Genomic DNA, 22,450 nt, shown 5'->3' on the forward strand with positions numbered 1-22,450 from the left:
CATGCATACAAAATGCCAGCTTCAGCTCCCATTGAAGTCTATTGGACTCTCTCCACAGACTGCAGGAGGAAATGTTAACAAAAAAGCCCACAAAGCCAACATTCAATAAAACAAACATTTTGTATTTCACTACTGCTCTTAGCTCTGCATATAGATGGATAGGCAGATCCTGGAGACAAGGCTGGATTCCTCCTTCCTGGCAAACAGACACAGAGTCTTTGTTGGAGCCCCATGAGCTTGGAGTTATTCTTAATCTTTCTTTCAGACTAAACGTAATGAAACTAGCAGTCAAGACAAGGGAAACATCTTTTCCACATTGGATCGTTACACTTAGCAGCCTTCACAGCAGAGTAAGATACAGCTTTCAGCGACAGTTGTCTCCAAAAGAGCTGTTCCAAAGTATGCTCTTGGTCACTGCATATTGGTTTTATTTTCTACTAGGACCCATTACATCCTTTTGTTACTGATTTGTTATTGATTTGTTATTAGCTAGAATTAATCATATTCAGTTTTAATAGGAATATAGAAATATAGAATTATAAGAAATATTTTAGCAGAAATTATATATATCTATTGCATTTTACACATTTAACCAACAACCAACAGCTGCTGTGAGATCTTCTGTATAGCCCTGTACCAGGACCGGAGGAATTGGTCAATCATCTAGTAGGAACATTTAGAACTTAGATAATGAGCTTAAGATTTAAGATAATTTGGATATAGTGTTTATTTGTAGGAGTATATTATAACCTAGAAGAATGCATAAGATGTCAGAATTTCAAAATTAATGGGAACTGAGAAGAGTCAAATGAAGCAACTTGTAGTTATCTGCCAAGAAACAGTTAGTTACCTGCCAAGGACCAAACTGCGCAGAATCACCTAGAGAAGGTCAAGAAGCAGACAAGTGAGGAAGACTATGAAAGACCACCAGAGGACTCTAGAAGACCACCAGAGACCTTCAATGCGCATGCTTAATGGACATTTGCATATGCTAATGAATTCACAGAAATCTAATGAATATGCATGATATTTCCCAGAAATCTAATGAATATGTATGAGTAAGCACAATATAAGGTGTGTGATTTTGGTGTTCAGGTGTGCGTGGTGGTTCATGAGAGGACTCACCCACGCACCCGGCCGTCAATAAAGAAGTGTCTGCTTATCTACACTAAATTGGTGTTGATAAGTTTTTATTCCGAGTTTTTCGGCAACACTTTTAGAAGTAAATTTTTTAATTTGCTCTTATTTGAATTTCTATTTACACTAGTATAATAAGCCCCAAAGAGACTTCAATGTAAATCAGAATTTATGCGTGTGTGCATATGCTTGTGTATATTATATATACATATGTGCATGAATCACTCTGAACCTTTGACTTTGTTTACTGCTTTTTACTGTGCAATAGTTAATAAGCGTGGGTTGAGCTACTTGTCCTGACCTGAACCATCTCTCACATTAAACCTCTTCTCAAGTTTGATTGAAAATATAACACTTACCATGCCTCTGTACCAAAGGGAAAATGGTTTTGTACTTTCAACTCAGAACCGCTGCCCCCAAAACAAAATAAAATTGTCCTCAGAGATTATCCCTGAACTCCTAAGCACAAATTTTAATACGCAGGGGTAGATACAGAATCAGGATTCATGTTTTCTAGTTGTTTGAAATGTGCCATACACAGGAATGCTGTCATATTTTAAACAGTGCAGGTGGTACCTGTTTGCTGGGGAGGCTTCTGTACTGTCTTATAGAGGATCATGGCTGAGGATGTATTTTGCCTTACAGGTGATCAGGAAAGGAGAAGTGAGTTGCTGCTGGATTTGCACTGCTTGCAAGGAGAATGAATTTGTTCAGGATGAATTCACGTGTAAAGCCTGTGAGCTTGGCTGGTGGCCGAATGCTGACCTGACAGGTAGGGACGTGTCCCTCCAAATGCATTCCCATTTGACAGGGCCCAAGGAGAACGGTGTGGGGTGGAGATTGGCAAGCAGAGATATTAAAGGTACACACTTAAACACACATCCCAATGCAGTTTAGGGTGAGTGAAAAGTATCTTTTGGCTCAGTTCACCAGCAGTGACAATAAAAATGGCAAAATTTGTACCAAGAAGAAATGACATATTCTGTCTGTTCCTCCCCTTCAGTTAACATAAGCATTGATAAAGCTGTTAAGACTACTAATGAATTTAGTAGCATTTCCTGCAATTTTAGCAGTGATTATCATAAGAGCTCAGTGCATCCTTGTCAGATTGACTTGATACTCTTTCTGATCATTATACTATGCAATTAGTAATACTTTATCTGAGATTTCAGGGCATTCAGGAACTGACTACCAGACTTTTGTTTGGTATAAAGATCATTCTCACTGCACTCGCCACCAAGAGGAACATCAACAAAATCCTAAGAAAAACTGGCAGAAGAAATGGAAATGGCTAGAATTGGTCTCTCCTGTGTATATGTTTTGGATGAGCTGTATGCTATGTCACCTTTCTGTTATTTTGTACCTATCAAGGTCAACTTCCACACCTGCTCTGGGCTTTGCAATAACCATTACCCAAAGAAAACAGATTTAATGCACTGAGAAGCACCACCTTGACCTTGGGGTTTGCTTTGTATCACTGTAAAAGGCTACCGACACCTCTGCCCCAGGCTGCAACTGCAAATCTTGGCTGTCAGTATTCAGCCGGGCATCATTCCTAGTCAAGGAAACAATCTGACTACCTAGCTAAAGATCAAATGTGCAACTTATCACATCTTTGTCCTTTAATATGACTGGCTGGCAACTAGAAGTTCCTGCAGCATTTAACACAGGGACAAAGTACTCAAACCTTGATTAAATAGTTCCAAGAGATACTGTTAAGCTAGTCACTGAAGCCAAATGAGCCTTCAGGAGATTTATTTTGAGAGGGAAAGCTGGCAACTTCTCTGGCTAAAAATATATTATTAATCACAATAAACTGGGAAACTTAATCCATTGTCTATCTTGGTTTTTTAATGGAAAATAAGCTATGGTCAGATGTGTGTGTATCTGTCTATATCCCATATGTCTCACCTCAACCCCCCACCCCTGGCTCTGATGTGCAACTGAACCTACTTCAAACAGATTTGTCAGGATACAGAAATCTCAGTGATCATTCAGTTCCTTCAAGGTTCATGTAAGTGGGTTGTAGGAAGAGGAATTCTTGAAAAATACCTTCTGTAATGGCCCCAAGTGTGGAAAAACATCTTGTATTACTAGACACCAGAAAATCCACAGCACACTTCATGAATGTTCTGACCATTGGAAAAGCTCATATTCAACTCCCACCTCCTAGGACACCAGTGTCTGCTAATTTTAAAGCAGATATCCATAGACAACCGGATTCTGTTAGTCTTGAAGGTTCGCAAAATTCTTTGTATCTATTATTCAGGGAAGAAAACAGGGACTTCTTTTTAATCAATAAGGCAGAACAAGAACATAGTGAGAGATCAATGTGCGCTTGAGCAAATATGGTTCAGTGCTACCAGCTGTCCAAAATAGCTCAAAAGGGGGCATGTCAAAATGACAGGCGCTGCTGAAAAGAGTTGAGAAAAGCATCAGTGCTGGAAATAATCTCAGAGGCATGTTGCAATCTATTAACTTTTAATGAAATCAGTAGATGACCTGCTGATTTGTGTTTCTTCTCAGCAAGGAGACTGGACTGCTGCTGTTCTAAAATCACAGTAGCATCAGCCAAATGACAGCATAGCCATTGACTGATTTCCTAGAGAACATCAAAATGGCAGTCTGCTCCTGCACAGCTTCTTCATTCTGTCTTACTGAGCAAAACACTTCTTTTTTTAACCGCTGCAATTCATTTACTTGAATTGCAGTACAAAGTTGTGGAGAAAAGCTGATGCCATCCTAACCTTTAGAAAAGGGAGATTGAGCTAGATAAACTCTAGCTCTTGAACTTTGTAGGAGTCACCATTGGTACCATTAATTTGAAATTATCTTTTTTTTGCCAGGATTTCTCCCATCAAATGTGTTTTTATAGCTTGCTTTTGTGTGTTGTATTCATACCCTGCCAGTCACCATAGCATCTAGATACAGACTTTAACATCTCACATTTCAGATTGTTTTTCCTTTTGCCTTACATCTTAAATGCTAAACACGTATGCAGTTTTAGTCCCATTTTCCATCACAGATGGAGGCTCTGAAATCCTCAGTCCCTTTAAGAAACGTGAAGCACATACTAACCCATTTCCTAAGACATAATTTTCAAGGTGCTCATTGTCACCATTTGAAATCAGTCTCTGTTGCTCAGAAATCCTTTCCCGACATTTTAATTTTATTTTTAAATGTACAAATTTTTTTTAGATTTCTTCCCCTAAACATGTGTTCAGTCAAGTGGAGTCAGCAGGCAAAAAGGATTTCTCATTAAAGATGATAAAAACCTGACCCGACAAATAATCACTAAACCCTAGTATCTTAAGGCCTTGTGCCAAGAAGAAGAGGTATCTTTTATAGTATCAGAATCTAATATAAGAAGAATGAATGTCAAGCTAGTAAACCCAGTTTACATAAATCATCTTAAATAAGCTATAAAACAAGGTAGGACAGGAAGTTTTATAGAGTTATTATGAAATGAATCATAAAGGTTTGGGGCCATCAGTTACCTGGGATGTGTTAATGACCTCAGAAAACATCCTGGATTGTCTTATTGGCCTTGCAGTATGAATATAATTTAAAAAAATAATAATTAAAAAATCTATTAGATTTCTGCTCTAGGAAATGATTCATGGTTAAAGTGCAGGGAAAATAGCAGATGAAAGCTACCAAACAGCTTTTTACTAGAAGCTTTTAACTGTAAAGCTTTGGCCACTAGTTCTCTGATTTTTTTGAGGTTCGGGTTAGTTGTTGTGGGGTTTTATGGGGATTTTTGTGGCGGTGTTTTTTTAAACCTGTAAGTACACCATTTCCTGGGTATCCTCCCCTAGTCTCAACAAGGTTCCCTAGCCCACTTTCTCCCAGCTGGGAAATGACCCACCTTCACAGGAGCTGACAACCAACAACTGTTTGCTGATATAAGCAGCGCAGGCAGCTTTTTGCAATGTTTGTAGCCTATGTGGCTCTTAGGTCTTGCGGGTGCACAGGAATTACACTGATTTAACGAAACAGATTTCTAAGACCTTACACAGGATAAGCTTAAAGCAACCGATAGGCTTAACTACCATGCTGAATCAGGGCTAAGGCTCTGAAAATATCATTTAAGATGGAATAATATGAATATGGCTTTATGTTGCTAAGCTTAAAGCGCGCACTGAAACTTAACCCTTCCATCAACCACAGACTGGCTTCTTGTTTAAGAAAAGCTTTGCATGTATTCATCAATGAGCAGGAGCTTCTGATTGTTAGTCTTTTATTAAATCAAAGAAGGAGCCAGCTTCCACTCAGGGCTGCTGCGGCCAATGGCCAGAGGTTCCCACTTACAATAAAAAGCTTTTCCTTCATATTTCACCATAAAAATACTGGTTTGGAGAACAGGTTTCCTCACTTCTCTGACTCTTGAACAGACCACTTGGAGCAAACCAGAATTCCTTTTCTTTATAACATAAGACCTCCAGTTGCACATACTATCATTTCTATTGGTTTTGATGTTACAGGTATCTGTAACAACATTACCTGTAATTAAGTCAGCCCAGTACTCTTAGAGTCAATGAGTACAGAATTATAAGACATTCTTTCTGTTCATATGACATTGGCAGACATTAAAAATTCGAGCAGAAATTTTCCATGTCAGGACTTTCCCTCAGGCTGATTCTTTTTAATTTCAACAAAAAACATTTTTTCTTCTTCTGTTTCTCAAAATGAAGTTACAGTAAAACTGGTCCACCCTGATCCATACCTCTGCTGACTTCTCCTATATTTAGAAGGAAGGACTTTGCATTTTGGTAGAGGTGTCAGCTGGTAATTTTGTGTCACCCTGTGGAAGATGCATATAAATTGAGCAAAACTATGGGCCTCAGAAGCTTTTAGTTCATAGAGGTTGGTTTCTGCAGATATGTTCCATACTGAGGAGGAAGGGGCTGAGCTTGACTTTTTCTCATCACAATATCAGGGCCCTTGTTTAGATGTAGCAGCAAAACTGAGAGGAATAAAATGCCTCTCTTAGAAGCTCGCTGACACCTCCACCTTTTCCCTGCTTCTCTCAGCCACGTCCAACAACCCAGGCAGAGGGGATGAGCAGCCAGTGCAGGATGTGAAAAGCTGGATCAGCAGTGTTCGTAATGGAGGCATCTGGGTGGAGAGGTGACTGGCTAGGAAAAAATGAACTGGAAGGGAAACTGAGATGGGGATGGTGACAGACTGGGAGGAAAGATACTTGAGAGGTGGGGGAAAGGCACAAAAGGTGAGCTGGGTCCAAGGAAAGCTGGAGGAGGACAGAAACAAGAAGTAGAAGAGGCAATGGATACTTACCTTGGGATACAGAAGCATGTTAAAAGCATTTTGACGCTATTAAGTCAAGAACAGAAAAGAGGAAATGCCAGAATGAAGGTTTTCAGTAACGCAGCTTCCCAACCATAACATCCTATTAATGCAGAGGATTTTATTTTCTCTGTAACTTTTATTGCTGGTAGTACACCTTCAGCATAGTGAGGAAGGTAGCCAGAGACTCCTTTAACGAGTGTGGGAAGAGAGCCGTTAAGTACCATCTTAACTGATACCTATGTTTGCACATCCCTGCTAGTTATAGAGAGCCTGTCCAGTTATTTTTTGAAGGTATGCATATTTTGTGCATTTGACTTTTCCATAAGAATTAGATTACATTATTTAATGTAATGGAAAAACAATGAGCAGAGGGTTTGACAATATGAGAATAAGCTAATGTTAAGATTAAAAAATGCAGAAATATAGTAAGAAGGTACAGTACCTCTGGTATAGTTCCATTACAACTTCAGATTTATTACTGTTTTTCTGCCCATAGATCTCAAATTAATTTCTATTATTTATAAAGTCAGCCTCACAAAAATGTAGTGGGTCAAGTTATAGTGATTTTGATAAAGACTGAAGTAAGTTAGTCTGAGGAAGTCGAAAAGCTACCCATTCTGATTTGTAACAGTCCTTTCCCTGATGAAATGAAGGGAGGGTGCTGAGTTTGTCTGGGTTCTGTTCCCAGCTCTGCCTTTGATATGCTGGGCCTGTCAGCAGGTATCTCACGAAAAATTACCAAATCTCATTTCCCTTTGTAGCATCATGAGCAATTGTTTGGGACACCCAGAACTGATGGATGTTTTTTGAACATATTTCATCCAAACTTTTCCATGCTGTAGTTCACTCCTTTGTAAAATGTTTTAATAATCTGTGGCACATAGGCATAACTAATGTTTGGATTATATTTGGAGCCAGAAGAAAAAAGTTCTTTCTTCAGGCAGCTACCTTTCTAACACTCTGTTTCTTTTCTGTGCACTGCAGGCTGTGAACCCATCCCTGTAAAGTACCTCCAGTGGAGCAATATAGAGTCTATTGTGGCTGTGGTCTTTTCCTGCCTGGGCATCCTGGTCACCATGTTTGTCACCCTTATCTTTGTGCTCTACAGGGACACCCCTGTTGTCAAATCCTCCAGCCGGGAGCTCTGCTACATTATCCTTGCTGGCATCTTTCTGGGTTACGTCTGCCCTTTCACCCTTATAGCTAAACCCACCACGACATCCTGCTACCTCCAGCGCCTTCTGGTGGGTCTCTCCTCTGCCATGTGCTATTCTGCCCTTGTGACCAAAACCAACCGCATTGCCCGCATCCTGGCAGGCAGCAAAAAGAAGATCTGTACCCGCAAGCCACGTTTCATGAGCGCCTGGGCCCAGGTGGTCATTGCCTCCATTTTGATCAGCGTGCAGCTGACACTGGTGATCACGCTGATCATCCTGGAGCCCCCGATGCCCATCCTCTCCTACCCCAGCATTAAGGAAGTTTACCTTATCTGCAACACCAGCAACTTAGGCGTCGTGGCTCCCGTGGGCTACAATGGACTCCTCATCATGAGCTGCACGTACTATGCCTTCAAGACTCGCAATGTGCCTGCCAATTTCAATGAGGCCAAGTACATTGCGTTCACCATGTACACCACTTGTATCATCTGGCTGGCCTTTGTGCCTATCTATTTCGGGAGCAACTACAAGATCATCACCACCTGTTTCGCAGTGAGCCTGAGCGTGACAGTGGCGCTGGGGTGCATGTTCACTCCTAAGATGTACATCATCATAGCCAAGCCTGAGAGGAACGTCCGCAGTGCCTTCACCACCTCAGATGTGGTGCGTATGCATGTCGGGGACGGCAAGGCACCTTGCAAGTCCAACACTTTCCTCAACATATTCCGGAGAAAGAAGCCAGGGGCTGGAAATCCAAAGTAAGTGATTGACTGCAGGTACACATCTATCTGTGTATGTCCCTCTCTTTGCCATCCTCTCTTGGTTGACTGTAGTCTGCTGAATAGTAAGGTATGTAACAGTTTTTTGTCTCATGTGTAGCCGAAAAGGTGGAAATGATCCTTTAGGTCTAAGCCTCAGGTGGATTTTGACATGTTGCTTCTAATTTTCTCTCCTGCTCTAAAGGCAGCCCTGTACACAGCTCCCTCCACCTCTGGGTCAGGTCAGGCAGTGGCAGAGTAACCAAGTTCCATTTGCAGCTTCTCCCATCTCTCCGTGCATGTAATGGGGATCTCACGCCCCTACGTGCAGTTGCTCTGCATTTTGTTCAGACTGCGGTGCTGTTGTAGCCTTTTGGGAAAGGGGACCAGAAATCTATGTCTGAGTGGTTGTAAATCACATGTACTTGTCTGAGGCCACTGGGATATGTGTGTGAAAGCTGGGGATTGAACATTAGTTTTTAAAGTAGTGTTTTGTGACAGTCCTCGTGATTGTGATCCAAAAGCACCCTTTGTACTATCCCTATGCTCTATTTAATATTCAGAATTATGAGCAATAGTCTTAATCGTCATTAGTGTAAACTTGTCCATGTTCTCAAACACAGTGTTGGTGTGAAAGTTGCAGAAGTCAACTGATGGTGAAAATGTACTTGCATCCACATATATCGAACCTGTTATATTCCTTGCTAATAATTAAAAGCAACCCAGCTGCAGCAGAGGGGAAGAGAGAACTGTTACTTCAAACAGCATCTCCCTGTGAGCAGCTGTCTGAACATTTGCATTCTTTATTATCTTATTGCTTTTTAATCTTTAAAGAAGCACCATAGGGCTAGACATGAGCTTAGATTATTTTTGTCCCAATTAAAAAAAAAAATCAAAATAAAAAAGAACCAGGGAAGTCTATATTTCTGAGCTTCCTGATAGAATTAAAATTAGCTCATTTCCAGCTCTTTGAGATCTGTAGGTTTCTCTGAGTCACTCAGGTTGGTTTTGATTCAGTTTGCATAAGAAATCTTTTCGTATGTCCTGGAGATGGACGGATAAGGATGGAGGTAATACCGTAGAAACCCCATGCAGTGCTCAGTTTTGCCTTTATGCTACTTCAATACTTTTTATTTTGTTGCCAGACAGTGGGTCAGAAGAGAAGGGAATGGAGACATAAGTAATCCAAATATACAGCTCAGTGTGCCATGGAGGTCATGATAAGACTGCCAGCTCCTGAGCTAGACACAGAGTGAGCTGGGAGAGGCAGGCAGCCCTGGGAGCCCCCCATGCAGGGAGATGGCCAAAAATCTCTGTAGCTCAAGAGCTTGAATTCCATGCAAATAAAAAGATGGAGCCTGATCCACCTTCCTCTGACTCTGTGGAAGTTAGATGGGGTCTTACATGTCTGTAAGAAACTAGAGTGGTGTCTGCGCAGTGTAGTGTCTGGCTGATGCTGTTGGTATCTTAAGACGATGTCTGATGAAGAAAAGGACTATTGAGGATTTTAGATCATGAGAAACGTAGTAACTAATTCTTTGTTGTGCTTACTGTTCTTCTACTTTCACAAAAAAAATTGTACTTTAAAACAGCCAAATGCAATATATTTAGAATACAGTTCATAATATGAGAAAATATTTCATCCTCTTCAAAAACTGAGCTTCCCCCTCAGCACTGTCACCTTAAAAAACCCAAGAGGGCTTACCTGAGCTTTTTAGCCATTTGTTTGTTGCATCATTTTAGTAAGATTTTCTTGACCTCTCTGTTAAGCCTGTGCGAGTTGTATGAAGCAAAAAAGCCCTAAAGAGTTTTAAGATGTTCTTCGTAACCGAAAGCTCAACACCTAGTTAATATGTTTTTTTGTCTCAGGTCAAGCCTCCAGATCTTTTACACAGCATAATCCCAACCTCTGACCTAAACCTCTTGTACAATTGCTGCTAGGTTCTTCACCTAAACGAGCACAGATGTGGAGGCATGCTAGGCTTGACAGCATGCTCTCTGTACATGGGCATGAAGAACTGAAAGCAGTATAGTATACAGACATGCAGCTTTGGAAATAAAGTCACAAGACAGCACAAAAAGTCGTTTCAGGGCTTTGGAGGGTATTTTAGCTCCTAGCAGAGTCTATTGCAAAGCTTGTGAGGACATTGTGCTGACAGAGATAAAAAAGTGTGAGTCACTGAGGAAACCAAGAACGAAAAAGTAGAATTTGCTGGAGCCTTTGAACCACCTAGATAACTCAAATGTGTAGTCAGGTCCTTCCTGAAACAGGACTTGAAACTACTGGAACATGCTTAATGCCTGCAGGAATGGTCTCCAGGCTGAATTTCAAAGTTTTTTCCATTTCCTATCAAAATCTGAGATTTATTTGCCAGTTTTTCAGTAATTCAGATCCCAGAGTATGTTGCTCTTCTTCTTGATTCTGTGGTTGTCCCTCCCTATGGCCACATTTTTCTGTCTGTAAGTGGCCAGCAGTGCTTCACTGAAAATTGTTCTTTTCCAGCTGTCTTACAACAACTTCCCATCCATTTTCTTGTTCTGTCTTCTTTCTCTTCCTAGCTTGTTTTTCTTTATCTACTTTTCAGTTTTCATCTGTTTCCCTGTCTGTATCAAACCTCTCCTCTGCTAATCTAGTGAATTCCAATTCCTAAACAGAAAAGTGGCATCCCTCTAAATTAAATTGGTGTGCAGATATAGAGTTACATTGAGTTAGTTTTAAAAATGGAAACTAGTTTACATTTACAAGGGCAAGTCAAACTTATATAAGCCTTGATAAAGCACTCACATGTAATGTTGTGCTGTTAGTTTAACTAGTATAGCTTGGGGACTAAAGCAAGCCAAGACACTCTTTCTTTCTCCTTCCTAAAGTAGAGCAAAAGAATTAACCAGGGAAGTCTATTAACACAGGGATCTATTAGTCAATTCAAAACCTTTAGCTACATCTGGTGCTGACACAGAGGTCAGAACGTCCTCTTGAAAATGTCTGTCCCAACTGCATTACCAACGGAGTTTCAATGAAAATAAATTGTTTAGTAACACTGGTCTTCACTTAAATAACAAAGCATGCTGCCTTTACTGATCTGTTGCACTCTAAAGATGTTATGTGCAGTCATGACGGTTTGAACTCTATCTTACTTGGTTGAATTAGACTATGAGCAATTACAGCCAGCGCTGTTTTAAATAGAGCCGGTTGGGAACTTTCCAGTGGAATATGTTTTCCATCAGAAAATTGTGGCGCCTCAAAATATTTCATAGAATTGGGCTTTGCTGGTAGGGAACCTCTCTGGGCCAGGGTGACTTTCTTTTTTTCCCATGGAAGGATGAAGACATTGGGAAAGTGTGAGGGAACTTTACCCCAAGAGCCATTAGTTAAGGCACTCACTTAGCTTAAGAGCACCTCCTTCACTTCCCAGGTGAACGCCCTATAACAGGACTGTGCACTGTCCCAGGGCAACTCTTTTCTCTCTGTTCTTGACCAGCATTGTGTCCTGGAATAGAGAAGAAAATCCTGATGCAAACCCTTGAGAAATACTTTGCATTATTCTGTGAGAGAGCTTGAATCTGGGTCTGAGAGATCCCTTGCGAGTATCTTCAGTACCGAGCTACTGTCAGTCTCTCCCTCTTGTCAAATGAATATTTAAATATATATAAAAAATGGAACATCTCCATCAGGAGAGATGTAGAGAGAATGATATCTGCTGCTTTTATTGAAGCTTTGTGGGGACATTTATTGTTAGAGTTTGCTGCTTGATGACATTATGAGATCCTGGCTGTTACAGGATGATGACATAGCAGCACTTTTTAGGAGAGCCTTTTTAATTTTTTTTGTTGGTGTTTTTTTAGCTGTGAGATTGTAACTTTTGGATATGGATCTTGCTGTGATCATTAGCCTTGTTCGTGACCACAAATGTTACTGTGGTCTACGAGGGTCAGTCAGCTTGAAGAGTAGCACTCCCGTATCGTGCCTGTACGATTGCTTCCCTGAGGAAGCAATGCTCTTTTCTCTACCATGTGCAGAAAAAATAACCAGTGTCATTTAAGATGCTGATCTTGAGGAGGGTTCAGGAAACACCTTCTCCAGCCACTGCTTCAAGTGGACCCTACTCAATGTGCAAGAGCCTGAAGCTAGCCCTGCAGCCTGCAGGTCTGTTGTGTTGTTTTCCTATAGTCCACACACAGATTTCAAATAGAGTTTGAGCCACACAGCAAAGCTCACCTCTTTTCCCATGCTTCTTGTGAGCTGCAGTGGCATGAGAAGGAGTAGTGTTGCAGAGGCGACCACAGGGGATAAGTTCGTAATTAGCTCCAGGTTTGGCAGTGATGCTGAGTGGCTGCCTCGGTCTTCACATATAAATGATTTTAAATTGATGGTTGAGGCTCCAGGTCTGGACACCATTTTAGTGCATTTTGAATCAGAGTAAGTAAGGATTAAGTTGTCAACATAAGTTGTGTAGCAAAATCTGTGTTGATAGGAAGACCAACTAGCAACACCTACTGAGTGGCCAGGACTTCACGTTAATGTGTAAGCCACCTGCTTTCCTCATTGTAATTTTAATATATTTGCATTCAATTATTTTTCCTCCAGCTGTCTGCCCTCAGAAAAGAATGGCTGTTTTCAAATATTTCCAAACATGTACTTTTTATTTATCTTTTTAACATGTTTTGGCAGTCCATACCTCTCGGCTGCTCTCACAGGCATCTGGTCTAAGCAGTGTCCAGGCAGACACCTGGGCCAAGGATCTCTCAAAATGGCTTTATTTTATTCCAATAGAAAGTGTCTACTTTGTGTCCCCTAGTACCTTCTCCCTGCTTCCTTTACAGGAGCATGTTCCTGTTCTTCATCCTCTCTCCCTCTGTACTGGGTCCCTACATACAGTTTTTTAACTGGGAATCAGGTTTCTCAGTTCTCTCTAGTAACACGTGTCTGTTCCCTTACCAAGGCTTAGGGAACCATCTGCTTTTTTGTCTTGCCAGTTAAAAAATTATCTCCAGGTATTCTTAAATTACTGTTTCTCTTCAAACTGATGTGCTGAGTTGCCATTTCATCTTGAGCAAGCCGTGATGACATGCTGTGTTTTTCTGGGACTCATTTCACTTGGCGACTCACAGTCCAAAAAGGCTTTTGGGTTTCTCAGCTCCTTCATTTTCAAAGCCTCCCACAGCCACACAGTGAGGGGAATCTTAGCATAAGTACGTCCAGAAGGCAGGACATTTTGTTTCACTGTTTTTTTGTGGTGGTGGGAGGAGGCAAATGAACAGTGCAGCATGGCAAGAGTTGGAGCTTCCAGAAACAGAGTAAATGTTCAGCATGTTCAGTTGCAGTGATACAAACGAAGATCTTTTACAGCCTCCAGCCCGAGTGCCTCATCATAGGAAGAGATGCTCAGGAGTATTCCCACTTCTCGCTCTCATGTTACTACCCCATGCAGTCAATATGCTATCTTTAATCAGGGGGTTATGGAGGCAAGGGAGGAGGGCAGAGAAGTGCGAACAGAACACATGAAAACACTTTTAATGTAAGTGAAACAATGGCTTTTGTCCTTACCTCTGCAGGCTAAAACGTGTGAAATCGAACAAAATCAATCTCAACCTGGCACTGCCACACAGGGAATATTTCACTCTGGCTGGTTGAAACGCATCGAAAGATCTGAAACAAGAAGTTTTAGTGCAAAGTGCAAGGAGGATTAGTAATAACTGGTCACTATTGTACCTTCCCCTATAAAAGAGAATATATTGTTAAACTCCTGCACTTCATGACACGAGCCCAATCTGAGAAGTCTACAATATATTTTATTTTCTTTGGTCTTAAATTGCATCACCTAGCCTGCAGCACGCAAGAATTATCTTTAAATGCTTGTTGTACAGCTTACTGTCTAGCTTGGTTTTCTCTTCTTACAGCATTGCCAAACCAGTATACAGACAATTACTGAATCTAATAGGAAATGGTGGGCTAGCTTGTGTTGCAATTTAGAAAACTGATGCAGTGGTTAAATTGCTCATGTCCTGTGGTAGTATTGCATACACAATAAGACAGCCCTTTATTTTTACCATTACAGACCTTGGAAAATACCAAGTTCCAAGGCACTTTCAAGAAGGCCCTTAAACCTGCTAGGCCTGCACAGCCATTGTGCCAAGGCTTATCCCAGAGCGGAAAGGCATATTATGAAAGAGGGTTTTGAAACAGCAGAAAGGTTGTACCCTCCTGCAAGTGGGAAATAATACAAAGATGAAAAAGAAACAAAAAAGCTAGTAGGAGAAATGATACAGAACAGGTTAGGTTGTTTATTTAAATAATTTCTTTGTCATTGTATAGCTGCTCTCTCCATTAACCTAGCAATAAAATGTTGATGTCCAGGCCCTGTTTTCAGTCCTGACCCTGTAGAGAGGTGGCACTGTGGGCTGCAAGGCACAGTGCTGGTCACAGCATGGGGCTCCACAACCACAGGGCACTCGGTTCACCCTTGCGTCCCACCCAGGGCATATCGTGGAGGAGTCTGCTTCCTTCGCAGAGCAGATGAAGAGGTGGCAGCTCTGGCGTGGCTCCCTGGTGCCACCGCTGTCACAGGGAAGGCAGGTGGCACCCTGGTCTGGCCCCACTCATCTCCCCATCGCAGCCCTCCCCGCATTTGCCTAGCTTCTGTATGCAGTGTAGTCCTTCATCCCTTTTCTGAGGTTGCAGTGCATTTTGGGGAAAGCATCTTGTACGCTCGCAAGGATAGTTGAAGGGTTTAATGCCAAACATCTCTCTCAGCAGTTGGTACGTTTGCTGGCTTTGCTGGGCTATTTATTGGGCTTAAACTGTTAATGATTTTGTGGACACATAGCACTGTGACAGGTAACAGCTCTTACCCAGTTCTCTCATGCACGTGATGTGAATTTCAAATAAGAAAATTCAACAGACTCAGTCAAGCTGCTCAGTCCTTGTCAGTGTATTGATTTAAGTGAATATTTAAAACTCCCAGAAGACAGTTACATGTTTCCAAAGGGACTCTTACAATTGATGCTAAAGAATTGGAAAGAAACACAAAATAAGGGAGTCTGAAACTTCATAGTCCAATAGCAATCTCTTCTAGCCCTGCTGCAGTGTTGTCCATTAAATTTGAGATATGTAATTACATCTAATATTGTCCTCCATAGCCTTGAATTTGCATTTGCTTTAATAGACGTGAGGTAGTTCTGGCCCATGCACCAAAATAGCAGAGAATAGGTGATAAATAACTCCGAGATGTCACTTCCACACTTACATTCTTTCTAGTTATTTCAATGAATACTGAAAATCATATTTTTGTAAAAAACACGCATAGCAAATGTATGTACCAAATTATATACCAAATTATCTATCTGTGTATATATGTGCAAGATAACCGGTCTGGAGGTAGAGAATTTACTTCTTCCTTCTAATGAGAAATAAGGGGCAAGGTTGCATAAGGCACTGTAAGTTTTCCTTTCAAATTATCCCAGCTAAAGGGAGTCTCAGCACATGCATAACTAATCACATGTCACTCCTAAGGCAAGCTGAGGAGAAGGAGCGGGGACAGATACACAATATGTTTGGGTCGATTGTCATCAAGTACAAGCCAAGAGGTCTGGCAGTTTAGGCTTATTCCTCTGGGTTTCCTTCTGTGACCAAACAGAGGCTGCCCGAGGCTACATTTAAGAGAAAGAAATTAGAAAAGCAATGAATTTCTGCAGTGGCCTCCCAGTAAGAGCAGTGGGGATAAACTCCCCTGAGACAAACCCCCAGTTTATACTGAATTGGTTTACAGGGCACGGTACCTGCACCCTGGGCTCCCATCCAGGCTTCTGCTTTGTCACCAGTCAGAGCCATGTTTTATTTGGATGGTCCCTTTAGGTGAAAGGGCTGTTGTGTAAGGTTTTATGTAATTTCCTCCCTTCCTCAGAAGTTCCCAGTCCAGGGCAGTTTTGCCACTTTCTTTTCATGGATATTCACAACTCTGTTCTCCCAGGGGATTTTGACAGGACATAAACCCAAGGAAAGGTCTCTGAATGCAGCCTGGTTCTTACCAAAGGACTCCCAGAGAACTTCGCTTTACAGCTCCTTCTCTTGTTTTGCTGCTCTCAAGATGCTGAATCACAAAATGTTGTTTTACTTACAGGCGCTGCTGTAGCACCAGGCAGCTTTGTATAATGAATTTCAGTACTTAAACACAATGATGCATAGATACACAATCACATCAGAGGGGTGCTTTACAGTTATGTACCACAATCTGCTTCCTGACTGAAGGGAAGCAAAGGCAGCTCTACAGAAATCCTGGGAAAGACTAGTATCTTTCTTGGCATAAAAACACAGGAATAAGGACACCACTTGTAATTTAATTTCGTGCTTGACTGGATCACTTATTACATTTCCTTGTATTTTTGTATTTGTATATATTATTTATTGCATTTTTATTCTGAAATGTAGTTATAACAATCCAGTTAGAATGCTACAGATATACACCAACTCAACAGTGAGTGATACAAACAATTGCGTTCGCATGTAGGTATAAGCAAGTGATGTTTATCTGCTTAGCACCGTAATCTCACGTTGTTTTGGTTAGAATTCTCTCTGTGAGAAAAATAAGGAAGAAATCTTGTCCTTTTAAGAGTGTCATGTAAAGAAATAGGTGCTAAGGGTTGCATCCAGATAAGGAGCTAAAAACCTGGATATTTGCCTATATTACATATAGAAGACAGGCTCCAACTCTCATAAGCACATACTTAGGAAAAAGCCCCCACCAACCCATGTTTACGAGGGGGGTGGTCTGAAATATCATTTTAAAATGCATTACAGCTATTTATTTATTTAATTCAGCATTTTAAAATGGAAATAAGAACTAAAATACAAGTCTTCTAGAGGGGACTTCAAGATTTTTTAAGTCAAGAATGCATTTTACTTCCTTCCAGTCCTCAAAGGTGTGATGTTTCAGCCCTGTGCCTCAGTTATTCATGTCCCCTCAGCAGAAGCAAACAGCTGTGACATTTCATGATCACATGATAATTCATGTACAAATACTTGCTAGAATAAACACACAGGATATTCTGCAAGTGTTTATTCTGCAGGGATCTCTCAGCCACCTTGTGATTTCATACATCTTTGAGCTAATTTAGAGGTGAACAAAAGTTGGGTACTGACGAATGTCATGTGGATCTCTGATATTCTCTATGTAAGGATAAGGCTATAAAACATCACAAGAACTATACACAGGTATATACAGCTAATACAGGTGTTTTGTTTTTTCTTCAAATTAAGATGTAGTTTGAAAAATATTCTTGATTCATCCCAGAAATTCAGTGCAAAGTTACTAATGTGAAATGCAGAACTACTGCTAATTTATTCAATCCTTTTTCATGCTTAGGGACACACAAGCACATAAGAACCCAAAAGGACAGCACTCTTGGATGTCACTTGTTTCACCGATGTGAAAGGCATTTCACGTTCTGGCTTGTTCACAGAGCTTATTCCTGCCTGCAATGAGTGATCCCCTTTGCTCAGGGATGCCCCACAAAACAAAACACTGCAAGACAAGCTGCAGGTGATGCAAACACATGCTGACAGAGCGCCTGATTTTTAGCTTTAACTCATAGGTGAATCACACTCCCAGAGAGAGAAGATGGTCCACCTCTGTTAAGGGACTGTAGGCATGTATGGTTTTCCACCCTGTTGGCAATTAAACTGTCTGAGCAGGGTTTTATCCTGATAATACAGTGGTAGTCTCAGTCCCCTATTGCTCTATGTTTCATTAGAGAAATACCTTTGAAGCCCTTGGTGGATGGCACTAGTACATACATTATTTTTTTTCTCTGTGGGAAGAGGCCCGCACATTGCTCTGTCAGTTGATCAGTAATTTGTTTCCAAACAAATTTGTCAGGATGATGCCAGCTGTCACCAAGGCACAAAGACCTGACTATCCTAACTTATATCATCACTGTAATTAGGAAATGTTCTCCAAACCTCTTCCCTATCCTAAGGAATGATTTGAAAAAATTTCTCACTAGCAGTAGCTCAGTTTAGCTCGCCCACTATTTGTGCTTCCAGAGCTGGGAGTATTTTTGACAATGGGGGTTTTACTAAACTTTGGAAACAGAAGTCAGGCAGTTTCATCTTACACATGCCTCAACAGCATGAACCACTGCCAATTGCACTAGCCTTTGTGAGACCACAGCCTGCACACCTTTGTGCCTTACCATCAATCAGCAGCAGCCGAGTTCCAGTTATTACAGGGACAGGACACAGCACACTAGCCAGGCACCTGCAGAAGCCCATTTTTCTTAAAATACCCCCAAATTCAGACACATTCATTTACAAACACCTGTACTACCTCCTACAACATTTAATACCATCCTAATTTTTCCATTCTTCACATTACTTTCATAGAACACAGAAGAAGATGCAGAGACTGGTGCTGGATATGATGTGTAGCAAAGCAGAGGCTAACTTCTTCAGTCCAAAGTCTGGATGTAGTCTTTGCTAATGCCTGTCCCACAGCTGTTTGTAATGGAGCAACTTACTTTCTTCTCTTTACTTTTGTCTATGGTGATTTAAGAGTTTGTAAAGGGAAGAGAGGAATTTTAAAATCTCCCTCTTCGCTTCCTGCTTGAATTTGATTTTTTTTTTTTTTTTTAGCTAGTATGGTTTGATGTTTTTTTCACCTGTCTTCTGATACTGTTTTCCATCTGTCCCAGATGCGATGAGAACCATTCACACCCAGAGCAGAGACCTGACCACATTTTCCCCTCCTCTCCCAGTTCTTAGCTCTGTGGCCCAAGGACTCTGAATGGGCAAAATCAGCATTGCCAGGTCTTTGTCTGGGGTTTCCAGACCCAGGTCTGGAAGTCTGCAGACCAGACTATGACAGAATTAATGTCCACACAGAAGACATTCACTGTCAAAGAGTCACTAATATTCATGGCCCACAACAGAAGTTATGTTCTCTGCTATGCCAAAGGACTCTAAGAAACCACTTTAAGAGTGGGTTGAAAAGGAGAGTATATTGTATCAACAGAACACCTGCCTCCACATTAAAGTTGTTAAAGACTATTTAATTTTTGAAATAACAAGTCAGCTAAATCTTCAGAGCATTTATGTGCTCTGGCATTCAGCCTCCCACACCTGACAAGCATAGGTTAAAAGGCATCATCACTGTAAACTGTAAACAGTTGTGCAGGCTAGAAGTAATCACACAATTTGTCACTTTAAAGCCCCCTTGAAAACTAAAAGCTGTAGGTTTCTTATTACTGCATTATAAACAATTTACCGTTTCTAGCTTATGGCTTCAGTTATCTCTTCTTAGGCTGTTTCCCCTTCTTTGCTCTGTGGTTCTTCTTTTGTGGCACGCAGGATGTGGTTTTCTTCCACCCTGTAAAATTAACCGTACAGAGAGAAAAAAAAGAGGGAAAAAAGTGAATTATTTTCTGCTGGATTGTCCTTGAGCCAGATCTCAAAGTCAGAAAAACATTAATGTCAGCACCAGAGAAAATGTCGCTGCTGGCCCTGGTTTGGGGAACAGGGGTGAAAGTTGTCCCTTTCAGCAGCAAATCATTAGATTAGCTTAGCTGTGTTGCAGCACCACAGCCAGAGATGTCAAAGGTGATCTTAAACTCTAGCAAAACAAGTGCCCCCTGATCTGATTCTAGCAGCTCCTCACTAGTAGATGGTTTGCTGGTGTTTGCAGTTTCAGTCTGATCAGTCCCAGGTACCCACAGAGAATCTCAGGCTCAGTTTAAATGTCTGTCTGCAAGCCACCTTCTAGTTAGCATATCCTCCTTCTCTTTGCCCAGCACTATTAATCTTTCCTCATCCTTAGTGTGTTAAAGCCAGGAATGTCTGCTCTTGTTTTCTTACTTAAAGCTCTTGTTAGTATTCTCCTCTATTTCCATGGAAAATGTTTGTTTTATGTTCTCTTCTGGCCATTTCTTTTCAGGGCACAAGCCAGATCATTTCAGATGGTTCAGCTTGGCCTGTTTTGGCTGGTTTGCAAGCCTTGCGTTTCCAGATCAAGGATTGTCTGGAAATTGGGACTTATTCCACATTACTTATTTTTTTGCATCCCAAAGCCCCCCAAACCAGCCAACTAACCACACAGCCGGCAGCAAAATACCCCCAAAACAACCAACCAACCAATAAAAAAGCAAATCCCAAAGTCTGCGTAAGCCCCCAAGGAGGGATTATTTACCTTGAGCAGACTGACAAGGACTGACAAGGGGCTCCGCTTGAAAGCATAGCTACAGCAGCATAGACGACTACAAAAAATGCCTGGGGAGCAGATTAAGCGTGTGGGTGGCATTAACCCGGCCGAGCCCAGCCGTGGGCTGCAAGGGCTGGGCCAGCCACAGTGTCACCGGCTCTTGTGCCCCAGGTGGCAGGTTAATGGTGTGAGGGACATGAGGGACAACCCCGCGGCTCTGCGAGGGTCCTTGGGAGCTCGCGTGTGCGGGCGGTGCAGGGTCCCGTGGGGTACAGAGCGTGGCCCCAGGCATCTCTGTGACCCCAGTCAGTTAGCGGTCCTTCCTCCTTTACTTTCTCTTATCCTCTGAAATGTAAGGCTATACACGTTTCTCAGTCCTTAGGGTTATACAAGTTATCTCAAAAATCTCTCCTGCCGCCATCCCGGACAGCCAAGAGATTTGCCTGCGGCTTCTTTGGGCTATCATAGCCTGTAAATCCACAAATGCTTTAAGCTGCCCTAAGCCAGGAATGACATCCAAAGCCTTCCTTTACCCCACGCTGTCCCTTCACTTGTGCAGGGACAAGAGCCTGGACGGCCGTGCTGTGAACTGGAGCCGGGAACTGATCATATTTTTTTCCCCCTTTCTTTTTCTGTCTTAGCTGTGACCCAGCTTAGTTGTCCCTGTCGTTCCCTGCCAGTTGATTGAGCAATCGCAGCAAGGGTTGTGCTGGCACGGAGGGAGGGCTGGAGCGCTCCCCTGGGCACGCAGCTGGCTGCTGCTGGCCCCGGGTGACCCGAAGCGCAGCCTCAGCTCTGTCTCCACCACACAGCTCAGCGCTGGGTCTTCCCGGGCATCCTGCTGGGACTGCGCTTTCCTTGGTGACCGTGACCCTTCTGTCCTCTTCGGCAGATGCTCACACTTCGACAGAGAGGGTGTGCTGTGAAATCCCTCTGGCTCCTCAGTCCTCCACGGGTGATAATTATCTGCATGTCTCGCTCTGCCTGGCAAGGGTCAATGACCCTATAGCCTCCCTCCTACTTGCAGTGCTCTTTGCTCCACAGCTCTTAACGATTTCTTTCTTTCCAAAAACTGCCACTGCGCCGTTGATTAGCATAATTAAGTTAAAACTCAGAGAGATTTTTTCCAACTTGCACTTAGCTTGGAATTCAGGACTTGTGTTTTAAAAATGAATGTGTACTGAAAACCTGTCCATCTTCCCAACTTCATCTCTTGGCTTAATGAAATATATTACAGAAATCTTCCATCAGATCCTGGCTCATATAAAAGGTATTGAAAATTCAGCTCCTCTTCCTACAGGAAAAGGACATGGCCTTGCTTCTTTTTATGTAGAAATCTTTTGATCCAGCCATGACAACTAGACATAAAACCTGACCTTTCAAGGACACAAACATCAGAAGATGAACATGTTTCTGCCTAGGAAGATGTTAGATTTGGAGAGGCAAGAGAATTTGGGATGAATGTTTAGTTGAGCACTTTACTGACCTGGTTCTACGTACGAAGTGTGCTTACCTCCCCAGTCACCTTGCAGACTGCTAGAGGGTCAAGGAGGTGAAAAGCAGGCTAGAAAGTTTGTGGTGGTGTTGAGCTGTCCCTTGGGAGTGCGGAGGGCCGTCGGTCTGAATGCTGGAGCAGGAACTGCTCTAGGATGTGATGGCAGTGTGTCACAGGGCACATGGCACAAGGCTTCTCCTTTCCCGTATTAAAGCTAGGCATTATACATCAGTTCTTAAAAAGTGGGGGATGATTCTGGGCTATCACTGCAAGCATCAGCACAATGTCATCATCACTTCTCTTGAATTTCCTCCCCACCTTGCCCTCTTCCTAATGTTTTTGATGGTCAGTTGCTTCAGATTAGATTGTATAAAATCTGGGGCTGTGCTTTTCTGTATGTTTTTG

The 22,450-nt window shown here is 42.0% G+C and overlaps 1 protein-coding gene across 3 annotated transcripts in view; it reads left to right on the forward strand.

Annotated features, from left to right (window-relative positions):
- Nucleotides 1–22,450, forward strand: part of GRM1 (glutamate receptor, metabotropic 1) — a 192,368-nt gene that overhangs the window by 154,806 nt on the left and 15,112 nt on the right. For all 3 annotated transcript variants that reach the window (XM_010584507.1, XM_010584509.1, XM_010584510.1), the window contains exons 6-7: nt 1,783–1,909; nt 7,432–8,362. In XM_010584507.1, coding sequence (XP_010582809.1) covers nt 1,783–1,909; nt 7,432–8,362 — 1,058 coding nt within the window. The remainder of the gene's footprint in view (nt 1–1,782; nt 1,910–7,431; nt 8,363–22,450) is intronic.

This window comes from Haliaeetus leucocephalus, unplaced genomic scaffold (assembly GCF_000737465.1).
Source record: "Haliaeetus leucocephalus isolate CR32 unplaced genomic scaffold, Haliaeetus_leucocephalus-4.0 Scaffold992, whole genome shotgun sequence".
NCBI classification, from domain to species: Eukaryota; Metazoa; Chordata; class Aves; order Accipitriformes; family Accipitridae; genus Haliaeetus; species Haliaeetus leucocephalus.